We start from the raw sequence: 15,224 nt of genomic DNA, 5'->3' as shown, positions 1-15,224 counted from the left end.
TGTCATCCTGTCCTTGATGGGATTAAACTTCCCTTGAAGGATAAAGTGCGTAGTTTGGGAGTACTCCTGGATCCATCCCTACATTTATCATCTCAAGTAGATGTGATGGCCAGGAGTGCTTAGTATCAGCTTCGGCTGATTCGCCAGCTACGTCCCTGTCTGGACCGGGGGGACCTAGAAAAGGTAGTACATGCGCTGGTAACCTCTCGTCTGGATTTCTGCAACACGCTCTACATGGGGCTACTTTTGTATCAGGTTCGGAAACTGCAATTGATTCAAAATGCTGCAGCCAGGTGAATTACGGGGTCACCTAGGTCTGATCACATAACACCTATCCTAAAATCTTTACACTGGCTGCCAATACGTTTCCGGTCCCAGTACAAAGTGTTGGTTATTACCTTTAAAGCCCTAAATGGCTTGGGCCCGGGTTACTTGAGGGAATGCCTCTCCCTGCATAATCCTCCCCACACGCTCAGATCCACAGGAAAAATTTTACTTGACCATCCTAAGGTGAGATTGGTGGCAACACAACAACGGGCATTTTCAGCTGTGGCGCCTTCTCTATGGAATGCCCTTCCTGAAGAAATCCGCCACAGTGGAACAGTGGAAGCCTTTAAGAAGGCTTTAAAGACTCACCTCTTCCAACAAGCCTACCCTCCCAATTCCATCTAAGATTTTACCTCCCCTACTGTCTTTGTAGCTTTGCTTTTATGGATTGTTATGCTTTTAACAGTTTTTATCGTATGTTTTTAATGTCGTCTGAATTTAATTCTATTTTAATATGTATCTTATGATGTAGATTTTTAACCTGTTTTTATTGTTCGGCTAACGACATGTACACCGCTTTGATCATTGGAAAAGCGGTTAATAAATAAACATTTATTATTATTATTATTATTATTATTATGCCATCCATACGTACTAGTAGTGTTAGGAACCATGTGGTTGCCACATGATCCCTAACCCTAGTACCGGCCCTGGTATGCCGCTTATTGGTGGTATATACTCGGCCAAAGTCTACAGAGTCTATATGAGCATATGAGAAAGTAGGCTCATGTCTATGAAAGCTCTTGCTACCAGCTTCTTTATTGAAGATGTATCAGCACTATATGGATGTATTATAGCATTTTATGTTGTTTCAACACATTTTCTCCCCACTCATTCAGTGGTGGCAGCAGTAGTGGCAATGGGAGCTGACAACTTATGGTACGGAGTAGCCTATTTCTAAATATCTGGCTTCTAGAGAGGCAGAAATTATTTAGGAATTTGCCTGTCCTGTGCCATAGGCCATTTTCTAAACTACTTATCCCTAAATGTCTTTGCCTCAGAGGTCCTTCATTTCTTTTGGATCCAGGCATTTGGAAATAGGACACTCAGAGCCAACAGCCATCTTTTGCTGTGGCATCTGCTACAGATTTCTTTATTGTATCCTTGTTACCATGGAGTTGGTGGCCTCTCCCATCGTGTCACTGCTGCCTTTACCTCCATTCGCATAGTTATCCCATTAGATGAACACAAAATGCTCCTGGCCATCAATTTCTTAGCCAGTCTTAAGATAATTTGCATACAAATATAAAAATAATTGACACACAGATGCATAAATAAAGGCAGATAATTATTTTCTTGTTGGAAAGTTACAATACCAAGTGACTTCATTATTTGTTCATTGTAACTAGTTAAGTGAAACACATGTTTTATTAGCCTGATCGTTAGGATGTGCTGTACTCTTACTAACATTGTTGTACCCCCAGTGAGATACATTCCAAAGAAAGAATCCACAGATGGAAATTACGAGAGGGGGAAAAAAACCCTACACCCAGTAATGATATGATCAGACCAAGCAGTAATCTAGGTTATAGGCCAGAGCCAGCCTAACAGTAAGTGGTTTATTCACTTAGCTGGCAATTCAACTGCACCTTATATTAGAATGAAAATGACTTACATAAGGGTAGCCAAAAAGACTAAATTCCAACATTCCTGGTATGGCCCATCTCATGTTATTCCAAGTGGCATCGTTATCACCCAGCCAGTGTCCTGTGAATTTTCCAGATCCAGCAAAAGTAGATCGAGAAAGAAGAAAGCTTCTCTTACCAGGAAAAATAGTTTGGAGAGCTCTGAAAATATATATATAATAATTTGTGGCATTAAGAACAAAAGTTTCCATGATGCATTAAAGACTTGATTCCTTCTATCAGTTCATTCAAAGATTTTTAAAAAAATCAAATGTCAGGCTTCTGAAATGCACAGTGCAATTCAAAATCATGATTATGACATATAAAATCCAATGTGGCTCTGGTCCAGTTTACCTGAAGAACTCCATTCTCTCAGATGAGCCTGACTTGATTCTTAGAACTTCAGGGAAGAGCCCACTCAGAGATACATATTGCAGGAACAGAGGAGATAGCCTTCTCACTATTTCCATACAAGTCACTAATATTAGAGAAATAGTTTTCCCCTAGTGAGGCTAATCTGGGCCCCCAAGATATTTTTATTTCAGTAGCCCTTTGGGCTGATGGAGAAAGTGCTTTCAATAATGTGTTGTAATGTCTGCATTGGTTGCTTTTTAATGGGTATGCTTTTAAATGACTAGATAGTTTAATTATATGTTAGGCTTTGTATATTTTAGTAACATGAATTTTATTCTGTATCTGACAAAACTCAGGGCTGGGGAAAAGGTGGGATGAATATAATGATGATGAAGATGATGCACACTTTATGGAGAAGGGAGATTTGCCACAGATGGTCAGTGTTTATTGCATTAAGTCAGTGGTGGCGAACCTATGGCATGAGTGCCAGAGGTGGCACTCAGAGCCCTTTCTGTGGGCACACACGCCATTGCCCCAGCACAGAGTTTGCCAGAGTTTGTTATTAGAAAGCCAGAGGGATATGGCACTTTGAGATAAATAGTGGGTTGTTATTATTATTTATTATTATTATTTATTTATATAGTGCTGTAGATTTGCACAGTGCTGTACATAAAACAATAAATATAAAAGAGTAAACCTGCCTATGGCGTACAATCTATGGGTTGCAGTTTGGGTACTCAGTCTCTAAAGCAGGGGTAGGCAACCTTTTTGAGCCGGGGGCCGGGTTGCTGTCCCTCAGACAACTGGGGGGCCGAATCCAAAAAATAAATAATTAAAAATTTTAAAAATTAATTAATTAAATAAACCGGGACAAATATAGGGCAAAATTTTCAAATGGAGGACACTTTTTTTAAAAAAAATGGAGGACACGCAAAAAAAATTGCTGATTTTTTAAAAATGTTAATATAAATGCATGTTTTGGAGGCTTCTATAGACAATTGCCCCCCTTGCCCGCCGCTTGCCCCCTTGCCTGCCGCTTGCCCCCTCCTTGCCCGCCTCCTCCTGATAGGCCAAAGGCTCCGGCGGCAATCAGCGGCAGGACCAGGCTGGGGCCGGTCCCAAGGCCTTGCCAGGCCGCATCCGGCCCACGGGCCGCAGGTTGCCAACCCCTGCTCTAAAGCATTCACCATCACTGCATGAAGTGTTTCAAGTATGAAGCTTATCCCTCAGCAGTTTAGACTGGTTCTTCCAGGCTGGAGCCAGGATGTGGGATGGAGGCAAGGATTATTTCTCATTAAGTCACCACCAAACCGCCAGCTGCCATCATCCCAGGTCCCAGTCAGGTCTCAGCCATGCTAGCCAGCACTTTTTAGAAGCTGGAAAGTGAACATCCTCCTTTATAACAAATCCATGGCATTTTCTTAAGCTACTAACCATTTGAATATTCTTACAGGATTAAATAGCAGTATTGAATTTTTAAATAGAACTTCCAAACAATTTGATTTTCTCCCCCGAAATAAATGTATTTTCCCCACAATTTTAAAGTGATATTTCGCTGGTTAAGCACTTTATTCTCCAAAGCTTGGAGAATGCAAACTATCAAAGATGAATTGAAGAAGAAAATGAAGAATTCCTCACTGATCAGTAGCAGTAGTCATGAAAAGTCCATAGAGGCTGTGGACATCATAGTGCTTGCCGGCCTTCTGCACTGCATCCATGCAAAGTGTTTTTGAGTACATGACACCATCAAGAATCTCTGTGGGAACAAAGAGAGAGGATATTCCACTCTAGAAAGACAAGTGGTTTGGTATATGAAATCTAAGGATATTTTAAGGGCCTAGGCTTTATACTTAGAGAATGAACAATATAATATCCTGTATAATGGTGGTTAAAGTAGTTTTCTTGGGAGCTCCAGTTCCCCATTAACTTTGTTCCTTCTTATTCACCTAGCAATCAATAAACAGTTGCCAAAGAATTCATCCATTAACTCATAACACTTATATATAAATGCTGCTGCTGTATTAGAGAGAAAAAGTCAATATGTGAAGGTACACTTTAGCTACTCTTGTTCTATCTGAAGGATCATTAGATTATAAAATTTACAAGGAAGTGATATCAGAAGGCATTAGTTTTTTTTTCAGGCCACTACTTTGTAACAGGCTGTTGTTGTGGTTGTTGTTGTGTATATTACAGTTGTTTCTGACTTATAGGCGCGTTCCAGATGCGCCAATATACGTGCTCGGCACGTACTAGGGTTACGAAAGGGCATCCTTTCCGGACTCCCTAACCCTAGTACGTGCCGAGCACGTACAAAATGGCGGCACCCATTCTACATGGGTGCTGCCATTTTGACGTAGCGGACGCTTAGCATCCGCACATCGCAGCACAGAAATGATGCTGCAAGTGCGCCATTGGCGCCTTGTGGCGTCATTTCCACGCCGCAAAAAGAACCCGCTTTTTGCAGGTTCTTTATGCTGCGTCAGGGAATCGCGCAGTTTGTCCACTGTGGTTTCCTGATGCAGCAAACACCGGTGCTGGCAGACTGCCCTTTTGGGCGGGTCTATAAAGTGCCATAGTGAACCTAAGGTGAACTATCACAGGATTTTCTTGGCAACATTTGTCCAAAGGGGGTTAACCTTTGGCTTCCTCTGTGCCTGAGAGAATGTGACCTGTCCAAGGTCATCCCAGTGGGTTTCAGTGGCTGAGTAGGGATACATAACCTGGTCTTCAGAGTTGTAGTTCAACACTCAAATCACTGCATCATGGTATTTGTTGCCAAATAACTATTGCAACATTTTATCTCATTCTTCATTCATGGTTATGCCTACATTACCAAACATACAAGCCCTGTATCTACCTGTGGGACATCCAAGTTTCTGTACTGCACAAGGTCCAAATTGGACAACTACTTGCTGACTATTACTGGATGTCTCCACATATTTCATTATATATTTTCCTAGCTGTAACACCAGCTAATCCTGACCACTGATGAAGACTCCTATTCGAAATGTGTTTGGTCTTGGTTGGTTTATTTCTCAGTTGTAATGGGCTTACTGTGTTATCCCTGTTATTTATCTTCTGTGTTATCCCTGTTATTTATCTTCTGGTAGGTGTTAAGAACTTTATTTGTATATGCACCAGTACTCTGTATGTTTGACACCCCCATATATCTGATATATTATTTGGGATTTACAGTTCTCAAGCCTAGTACATATTGGTAACACTAGCCTCTTTTTTTACATTTGGGCTTTGCACACAGACCAATATAACTCAGTCTGTCTGAAGGATGGTATACATTTTATCTTTTTAAATTCTTCTTGCATTCCACCACTTCATTTTGTCTTAATAAAACTACAGTGTTTTAAAAGTTTTTTCCCCTAGACTTTTTTGCTTTCAAACCTGTTGTTTTTGGGTTCAGGGTATCACCTTTTTGTTTTCTTAAAGCAATGCAAACCTAATTTTAAAAATCTACCTTGGAACTTTGGAAATGATTGCCAGTTTCACAATAAACAATGGCTTTTCATCATGTCAAATATTTAAGGTTGTCGTCTCTTTTTAAAAACTATTTATTCTGTTCCTTTAAGTAATGACCACACATGCATGAAAAAGTCAGTGTTGTCATTAGTGATTGTAAGCCAAACTATGAATGAACGGCTATGGGTTTTATCTCATGAACTTACTCGGTGTAAAAGGTGGATAATTCAAGTTGTTTTGTGCACAGCCAGTTCTGGATCCTTTAACAAAATTGGATACTTCATTCATGTCCTAAGAGGGGAAAGGATTTGAAAAAAATGCATTAATATCTAAAATCAGCATATTTACTTATTTACTGGTCTTTGGTACAATTATGAATACATCATGTAAACACAGGTAATCAATAAAGTAAACAACAAGGATTTAAACACTGAATTTAACCAGATGGAATGGTGTATTAAACTGATCCAAAAGATAATCTTTGCATTTTTAGATACACAGAGCAACTCTCATTAAAGAGGAAGGGCTATGTTCTGTTATGAACATGTAGGGCAGACACCAAATGAATACTCTGCAGGGATCTACAACCAATCTTGTTGTTTTGCTATATATCCCATTTTCTGTGTTGTGTGTCTATTTCCAGTTCTGCACCTAAAAAAAATAATGTGCTAACTATCGGCCCATGAGCAGTTCGTTGTTTGAGTACTCCATATGAAAAAGGAAGGAATATTTTTTAGCCAAATGGTCAATTTCTGAGAAGTTCTCAGGGGGAATTTTTTTCCCCCAGTGGCGGGCAGAAACAAAGGCAAATACACCAAAAAATACTGGTATATTTTTAACATACACTTTTTCAGGCTGGTAACTAAGCCTTTGGAGAGGTGAAGTCGAAGGCTTTCATGGCTGGCATCCATAGTTTTTTGTGGGTTTTTTGGGCTATGTGGCCATGTTCTAGAAGAGTTTGTTCCTGACATTTTGCCAGCATCTGTGGCTGGCATCTTCGGAGAAAGATGCCAGACACAGATGCTGGCGAAACGTCAGGAAGAAACTCTTCTAGAAGATGGCCACATAGTCCAAAAAAAAACCTGTGGAGAGGCATTTTTAGAGTTAAGGTCTGGATGCATGAAGCAAGAGGTACCAGGGCTCTGTTGGGACTTGTACGCTCTCTTGTGGACCCACTTGTCTCCAAGAGGCTGAGAAGAAAGTCACAGGTCACATCTCAGCTGATCCTAAACTAATGGCCAAAAGAGATGGCTGTAAAGGGGCAGCTCTACACCACCTCTTTGAGCACTGGAACGGGGCCACAGCCACCACATGCCATGGCCCTGATCCGATGATTTTCCAGCCCCAAAAGGAGAGGCAAAATACCACTCCTTTTGGGGGCAGAATAGAGGCACTCTTTTTGCAGCCACTGTGGGTCTTCTGTGCTCCTGCAATGTGTGGTGTCTGGTTGCTACGCTGCAGGAATGCCTGAACATTGCCCACCATCTGGTGTGAGGCCAGATTGAGGGTGGAGGCGGGGCATGCAGTGTGCAGTTGCCACACCACCATGCTGCTGGGAAATTGGCTCAAATTGTCAGGCTTTTCAGCCCCTAAATTGCTTCCCTCCCCCGCCTTTGCTCCTTTGCAGGTTCAATGCTGATTAAATTGGTTTTAGTTTAAAGTGGTCCTTATTCAACCCAATTCTCTGTGTTTCTTCTTGTTATTCCATTGTTGGTCAGCAATGGGAAAACATCTATACTTTGAAGAAGCATTTCAACTTTTTTGTGGAAAATCTATCTGAAGGCTGCCAAACCACACACACAAAAAATTGTGCCCTGGGGAAAGGACCTTACCATCTGAGCCAGGTTCATCTCTAAGGCCGGAGACCCCAAACCCTGCTGTATAAAATCATACAACTAAGAAAAATAACTAATTTGCATTACCAGCTTTATCCCACTATCACCCTCCTTTGTTCACTGCTGTGGCCTAGGGTCAGCACTATATGGGAATTTATGGGGAATTCATTGTGTAGAGATATTTGTTCTACAGATTTACCACACCCACATCTGCCAGAGAAGATAACATACCTGGAAACAATTTGTAGGAAGAAATCAATATGTTTCCAGGATCACAAGGGGCTTTGCAGAAGAAGAAAATATGCTCAGGAAAAGAAAAAAATACTATCCTTGCTTGCTATAAATAATATTTTCATATACTGGGGTGAAATGGTACATGCTTTATACTGTTCTTCATAGAACATCTGTATCTAATTAGTACAATGTCATCTGATGGGATGTCTCATAAAGCATATTAGTCTTAAAATTGCCACCAGACACTTTGTTGTATGAAAAGAGCAGTATCCAAGCAATTTTGGTCAGCCTAGATGGATTTTCTTGCCCAGAAGGTACAGTTCTGAATTAAAATGTGTAGTACTTACAATCCACAATCCATCAAACTGAATAGTCTGATGAAAGGTGTTGCACTCATTAGCCCACCATGTAACAGTAACAGGATTGGAAAAATCAGGAAAGACACTTGTTCCTGGCCATACCTACAGATTAGAAAGAGAAAGAATAATCTATAAGCAAACATAAAAATGCACAGGAGGACAAAGATATCATAAGAGTCATTTTGGCTATTCACAATTTTAACTGGAACCAGCATACATGTTTTCCAAAAAGAAAACAAATGTAGTCTTTTATGCTCCAAATGAGCGATAATGGAATTAAATGCAAAACTACACTCATATGTCAACTACTGCAATCTATTTTTTATTCTGTCAGGTTTTTTCCCCTGGCCTCAGCTTAACGATTCATAACTGAGAGAGTTGAATAGATTGCATCTATCCATAACAGGGTTTGTCTCTTCTCTATAGGGTTTCAATCTAATTGTATTTCGTTTTTTAAAAATATTGATTTCGAGACTTCTGATTGGTAATGGCATCCCTTTAGGACATCCCCAACCACAAAGGAAGGGGAGAACTGTGAACAACGAGAGATCTAAGCTGTTAAATTACAGCAAAACAGCTGGGAAATCAAATCCCTTGGCATAGGGAGGTCAGTAGAGCCTAGTGTGGGTCCATTCCTGTGCCCCTACCCCCAAGATCGCTCAGAGCTTGCAAACTTGGGGCCATTTATTGAATCAGTCAAATTGTACATGTTGAGTATCTCTTATCTGGAAATCTGGAATTCCAAAATCCAAATATTTTCACATGGCTGACTGAGATATCTTTGCACTCTGGTGGTTCATGATACCAAACTTTGTTTCATGAACAAAACTATTTAAAATAATTTCTATAAAATTATCTTTATGCTATGTGTGTAAGGTGTATATGAAACATAAATGGATTTTCTGTTAAGACTTGGATCCCATTTACAGGATACATAATTATGTATATGCAAATTTTCCAAAATCTGAAATTCAAAAAACAACTTTAAACACAACATTTTTAATATTTTTGTACACAAAGAAAGTTTGTGTACATTGAACCAACAGAAAACAAAAGTGTCATTATCTCAGCCACCCATGTAGACAATTTTAGATTGTGGAATATTTTTAGATTTCCAGATATGGACGACTCAAATTGTATCTCAATACAACGGGACATTCTGCTGATAAAATGGTCATCACCATGAGATCTTTTACATTTCTGGCTCTACCAAAAATAAATAAATGTTTGTGCCAATCATCCCCCATTTTTATACAGACAATACATTGTTTTGTGCATACACAAAAAGTGTCAGGTTTTGTGCCAAACACAACGTCTTATCTACAAAACATGTTTTTGGTACAAACACGTTTTGTAGACAAGACCCAAAATGTGACAGATTGTAAAGAAATGCCCCCCAAATACTCTTGTACTCTCATCCATCAGGAAGATTTTTTCAAATTGTTCATTCTTGCATGTGAGAAGAAAATATTTGAAAATTTGTATTCCTAACTCAGAATAGCTAATGGCTGATAATGTTCTCTCTTAGCTGCAATGGCCTCTTTGAAGGACTTACAAATCTGCCAATGTTTTAAGGTCTGCTGAGAAGGCCCTTCTCTCTGTATCATAGGTATATCTGGTAAAATTTGGGAGGGGACTTATCAGCTCAGGAACTTTCTCCCCAGAGAGTTTGAATGACATCTTCCTTACTATCTTTCCTCAGACAGATGAAAATCTGTCTGTTTTGCCTTTAAGAGCTGATTGTAGAAGGCCAGCCCTGCCTAAACAATGTGCTGCACTTTCTATTAATTGCTGTAGTGTGTTTTCTGATTTTTAACTGCTTTGTTTTAGCTCTTGTCAGATGCCTTCAATCATGAACTAGAGGAAAAATGTGATGATGATGATGATGATGATGATGATGATGATGATGATGATGATGATGATGATTTGGTTTATTTGATTTATCCACAGTACTTCTATTCATTTCAGTCATCCTCACTGAATCGTTTTCTACAGAACTGTTCCTCAGTGCTAGGATCAGCTAATACCTCTCCAATAAGAGGACTTATTCCATTTGATTCATTTATCCACACTTTCATCTCTTCACCTCTTCTATATGCCTCATAGGGAGTATTATTGCGAAGATCATAAATAGAAATGGCTGGGTCCTAAAAAAAAATAAGAACAGTAAATGTAAGTATTTCTTAATGTTTACAGACTTACGCAGCTGATTAATCATTATATTACCTTGTCAAGTAATGATAAATAGAAACAATGGCCTGTTCCGCACGAGCGTAAAGTACGTCCTGGGGACGTACAAAATGACGGCACCCATTCTACACGGGCACCACCATCTTGACCTAGCGGACGCTTAGCATCTGCACGTCGTGCGGCGCTAATGATGTCGCGAGTGTGCCATTGGTGCCTTGTGGCATCGTTAGCACGCCGCAAGAAGAAGCGCCATTTTGGGGCTTCTTTTTTGAGGCGCCGAGGAGCCTTGCGGTTTGGCTGCTGGGGCTCCTTGCCGCCGCAAATGACAGCGCCGGCAGACCGCCCATTTTTGGACGTCTGTAATGCGCCACTGATAAAACACAGCACCTAGGGGAAATTTCAAGATAAACAATATGCTGATAAACAATAAAAGCCCTATGCACAAGAGCCACCATAGTGCAGTGGCTTGTGTGTGGGCTGGGATTCTGGGACACCAGGGTTTTAATTTCCCTTGGCCACAAGGCAAAGCTGGGTAAGTCACACTTTCCTAATCTTAGGGAAAAGGCAATGGAAACCCCATTCCAGACATGTTTTGTCAATAAACCTTCATGAAAGGATCACCTTAGATTTGACATAAGTCAAAAACAACTTAAAAGCACACAACAACAACAACCCATAGCTTATAGCTATAGCACAATTTGTTCTACTGGTTAAGCAAGATAATATTGTCATTGGAATAAAGCTAAAACTGATTAAGAGCATAAGCAAGTGGGTAGGATACCAAGGGCCAAGACCTAGGGTCCCTGGTCTGATGTGGCAAGGGGTGGATATTTACATGCCCGTATGCCACCACATGCTACTGCTGGACACTCCATTCCTGCCTTCATGATTGTGCTTGATCAGAAGACCTCCATCATGGCCCATAAAGGGCAGAAATTGGGTGCCTGGCTACATCAACATGACCAGGAGCACACATCCAATGTCACAGGCTGCAAGGGGGGGTCATCTGAGCAGATGTGATGGCAGAGGTAGGCAGAGAGCACATAGGGCCATGCAGTGTACTGGTTGTTGACACAGAGTTTCAAGAAAACTCCATGGCAAACAGTGGTTCTATATGGCTTGGGTTGGGATCGGTCTGGAACTACTGGATAGGCATCCGGACAGGCCAATTCTGGCCTAGGGCTAATTATCTGTGTCACTTGTATAGGACAATGTGAAGCTAAGAGAATTACAGGTCTTTTGGCCTATACATTCAGTCCTTAATTGTCACGATGTCAAGATACTATCTCCAGTATCAGAAGCAATATGCATTTAAAAATCACCTGCTGGAAAACATAAATGAGATTAAATTCTTGTATTCATGCCCTCCTTAGAATCTTTAAAGGCATCTGGTCACTGTGAAATGAGGTCTAAATCTGCTATTAGTGCGAATAAGAGTATACTCATTGAATGGAAAATCAACATTTATGTAATGCTCACCAGTTCAAGCATTCTGTTATGTTTAGAACTTACAATAGAATTCAGGTCAACATGCTACGCTAGACAGGCCATTGGTCTGACATAACATAATGTTTCCATAACCTGAGTTTGTCTGGTTTTCAGGTATGTCACACAGGGTGCTTTGGATGATCATACAGACCAGATTGTAAGTTTTTAATTTTATTTTTATTTTTTTGAAAAAAGTAAGTCTCTAACCCTTGTAGAATCCAAGACACAGGACAAAATGTGCAGGTACTGTTCTGTGAAATTGTTCTGCAAGGAATAAATCAAATCCTGACTTTCAGGAGGAATAGAAGGAAAAGTAAGCTGTGCAAGAAGAAAAGTAAGGGCATGTTATTGGGGTATGAGATAAAGTGAGGGGTGGAGTGTGGAATTCAAGGAGGTATATTGCAAGAGTATGAGGTGAAGAGAGGATAAGGTAGGCAGAAACAAGAGTAAACAGTGCGAGTGGTAGAGTACAAGAAGCATGAGAGCATTGTATCCTGAGGTTCAAGGTGAAGGAGGAAGAGAGTAGGAGAGAAGAAAGTAGTGTTGAAGAGAGTGGTGTGAGTGACAGAATGAAAGAGGCAAGGATCTTTTAAGGCAGATCTGAAAATTAGTGGTGGCCCCAAGGTCACATGGTAAACTGTATGACCCATAAGACATTTGAATTTGTGTCTCCCTGTTCTAAGTGTAGCACTTTAAACATCACTGTCTACTAGTTCTCAGATCAATTAAAAATATTTTTTAAAATGTCACAATGTGCTGAATTTACATAATTAGAAAGCAAATTAGATTAATTTGCATAATTTACATATTATGCAAATTAGACACCCATAGTAGAATACACAAAATATTGCAACTCTAACCTAAGATGGTTCATCAAATTATTTGAATAGCTTAAATTGTAGTGTAAATTAAAGGTGGATACATCTTTTCCTTCCCTCTCTATGTTTAGATGTTAAAGAGATTAATATCAGAACATGTATACTTTACAGCTTGCATCTCATCCTTATTCATACTTTGTTACATGACACTTACTATTTGCCACTTAAATGTTACTGAAGAAGTGATTCATTAGGAATGAATGAAACATTTTTCTTAAAACCAATTAATTCCCCCCTTCTATGACTCCATCAACTTCAAACTTTGTTTCTTTGGTTTTTCTTATTTATTTTATATCCTACCTTTCTCCTAGCATGGAATTCAAGGTGAAATGATCACAGCTCTTAAAACCAGTGTGTCCCTTTAAAGGTTATTGGACTACAACTTCCTCTGTTGCTTATGCTTGGTCAGACTGATGGCAATTGCAGTCCAAAAGCAGCTGGGGACGAAAACATCCCTACTCCTGGTTTGAGAGCATATAGCAGCCTGGACTCAACATGTGTGTGTGTGTGAGGTGGTAGAGGATAGGATTATAATCATAGGTCATGGCATAAATCCTCAAATGACACTTTGTGCTTTCAAGAAGTCCTGATTTTGATTCACGAAAATCTGTTTTTCTGTTTTCCCTAGTAGAAAGTATACCATATCTGGTAGGTAAACACAAAATTTTGTTGTTTGTAAATGAAGCAAAAAGGCTATCTGGTTCAGTACTTGAAAATACAATGAAGTAAAAACAATAGTTTCAATATGTTCCCCTCCAGAATATAAAACCTTAAAATGCATTGACATTACCAGTATTATGATGTATTTCTGTCCATGGTCATGAAGGTCTTGAACAAATTCAGGAAGGTCTGCGAACTTTATTTTATCATAGGTAAAAGCTTTGGCATCTTCCATATAGTCAATATCAGTGTACTGAATATCCTACAGGAAAATTAAGAACAATCTGCATATTTTACACATTAAACTTTTCACGTTGTTTTATTCTATGCAGATTAAAAGGAGGAAAATGCTATCCTGCCAAAAGGTACACAAATTTCAACACAGTAGTGCACCTCATAAGAAAACATTTGGGAAATGAGTAAGCAAACAAACAAACCAAAGAGTTTACTAAGAGCTCACATGGCCCTCAAGACAGTATCTTTCTTTTCCAGATCCCTTTCCACCCTTGCTATAGGAACCACAAATCCAGGGATGGAAATTTGTCAACCAGTCCTGGATGGTGTCACACATCCCCTAAAGGACTGTGTTCGCAGCTCGGGAGTGCTCCTGGACTCATCCCTTCAGATATCATCTCAAATAAAAGTGACAGCTAGGAGTGCTTGCTATCAACCGGTTGATACACCAGCTGCGACCCTACCTGGATCAGGGGGCCCTAGAAACAGTGGTAAATGTGTTGGTAACCTCTCGTCTTGATTTCTGCAATGTGCTCTACATGAGGCTACCCTTGTGCCAAGTTCAGAAGCTACAATTAGCCCAGAATATGGCAGCCAGACTGGTCACCAGCGCATCTAGGTTTGAACACATTACACCAATTTTGAAATCTCTTCACTGGCTACCAATCACGATCAGCTTCCAAGCGCAGTACAAGGTGTTGGTTATCACCTTTAAAGCCTACATGGCTTGGGGACAGATTACTTGCGGGAACGCCTATTCCTACATAATGTGCCCCACACTCTCAGAACCTCCAGGAAGGATTTATTACAGCCACAGAAAACCAGATTACTGACAACTTCCCAAAGGACTATCTCTTCAGCCGCTCCAAAACTGTGGAATTTCCTGCCGGAGGAGATCTGTTTTATTACCACTTTAGACACTTTTAAAAAGGCTGTCAAGATGGATCTCTTTTGGCGGGCCTTCCCAGCCTGACTTCATGAAGGATACCGACATCCGCCTTAACGGTCTTCTCCATTTTGACAATTTTGATTATTTAAATTGTATTCTTTTGGTATTTTAATGTAAAGGTTATTGTTTTACAGGTGGGAAGGGTCAAGGATTGATATAAATTTTTATTGTCTATTGTAATTTTATTCTGTTGTAATCTTGCCTTGATCCATAGGGAGAGGCAGGAAATAGAGATAAACCATTATTATTATTATTATTATTATTATTATTATTTCATGTTTTATTTTATTTTATTTCTATTCCTCTTTTCTCCCATAAAGGGACCCAAGGCAGCTCACAAAATAAAACACATTAAAACAACACGTTTAAAAACGATTAAAATAATCTAATTAAAAACACTAGAAGGTAAAAATTTAAAACATATAAAAGTTAAAAAGATAATTTAAACCACCACCACCACTATCCAATAAAACCAGGCTGGCATCATTTTGAAAAGCTTGCTTGAATAAAAATGTTTTTGCTTGCCAGTGAACGGCCAGAAGAGAGAAGGCCAGCCTAGCCTCCCATTGTGCTCAGAAATGTACTTTCTTTATTTCTCCTGCCATCAGTAGTATAGC

General features: G+C 39.8%; 1 protein-coding gene across 1 annotated transcript in view; it reads right to left on the bottom strand.

Annotated features, from left to right (window-relative positions):
- The window catches only part of LOC149318048 (maltase-glucoamylase-like), a 184,447-nt gene that overhangs the window by 144,731 nt on the left and 24,492 nt on the right, over positions 1 to 15,224 (bottom strand). Inside the window, exons 10-15 of the mRNA XM_089507700.1 lie at positions 13,555 to 13,686; positions 10,236 to 10,355; positions 8,197 to 8,310; positions 5,987 to 6,071; positions 3,945 to 4,062; positions 1,943 to 2,114 (exon numbers count right to left, since the gene is read on the bottom strand). Coding sequence (XP_089363826.1) covers positions 1,943 to 2,114; positions 3,945 to 4,062; positions 5,987 to 6,071; positions 8,197 to 8,310; positions 10,236 to 10,355; positions 13,555 to 13,686 — 741 coding nt within the window. The remainder of the gene's footprint in view (positions 1 to 1,942; positions 2,115 to 3,944; positions 4,063 to 5,986; positions 6,072 to 8,196; positions 8,311 to 10,235; positions 10,356 to 13,554; positions 13,687 to 15,224) is intronic.

Source organism: Sceloporus occidentalis, unplaced genomic scaffold, assembly GCF_023333645.1.
Source record: "Sceloporus occidentalis isolate IW3139 unplaced genomic scaffold, rSceOcc1.0.p SCAF_2, whole genome shotgun sequence".
Taxonomy (NCBI): Eukaryota; Metazoa; Chordata; class Lepidosauria; order Squamata; family Phrynosomatidae; genus Sceloporus; species Sceloporus occidentalis.
The sequence above is the reverse complement of the archived record's forward strand: the minus strand, read 5'-3'. Positions and strand labels throughout refer to the sequence as shown.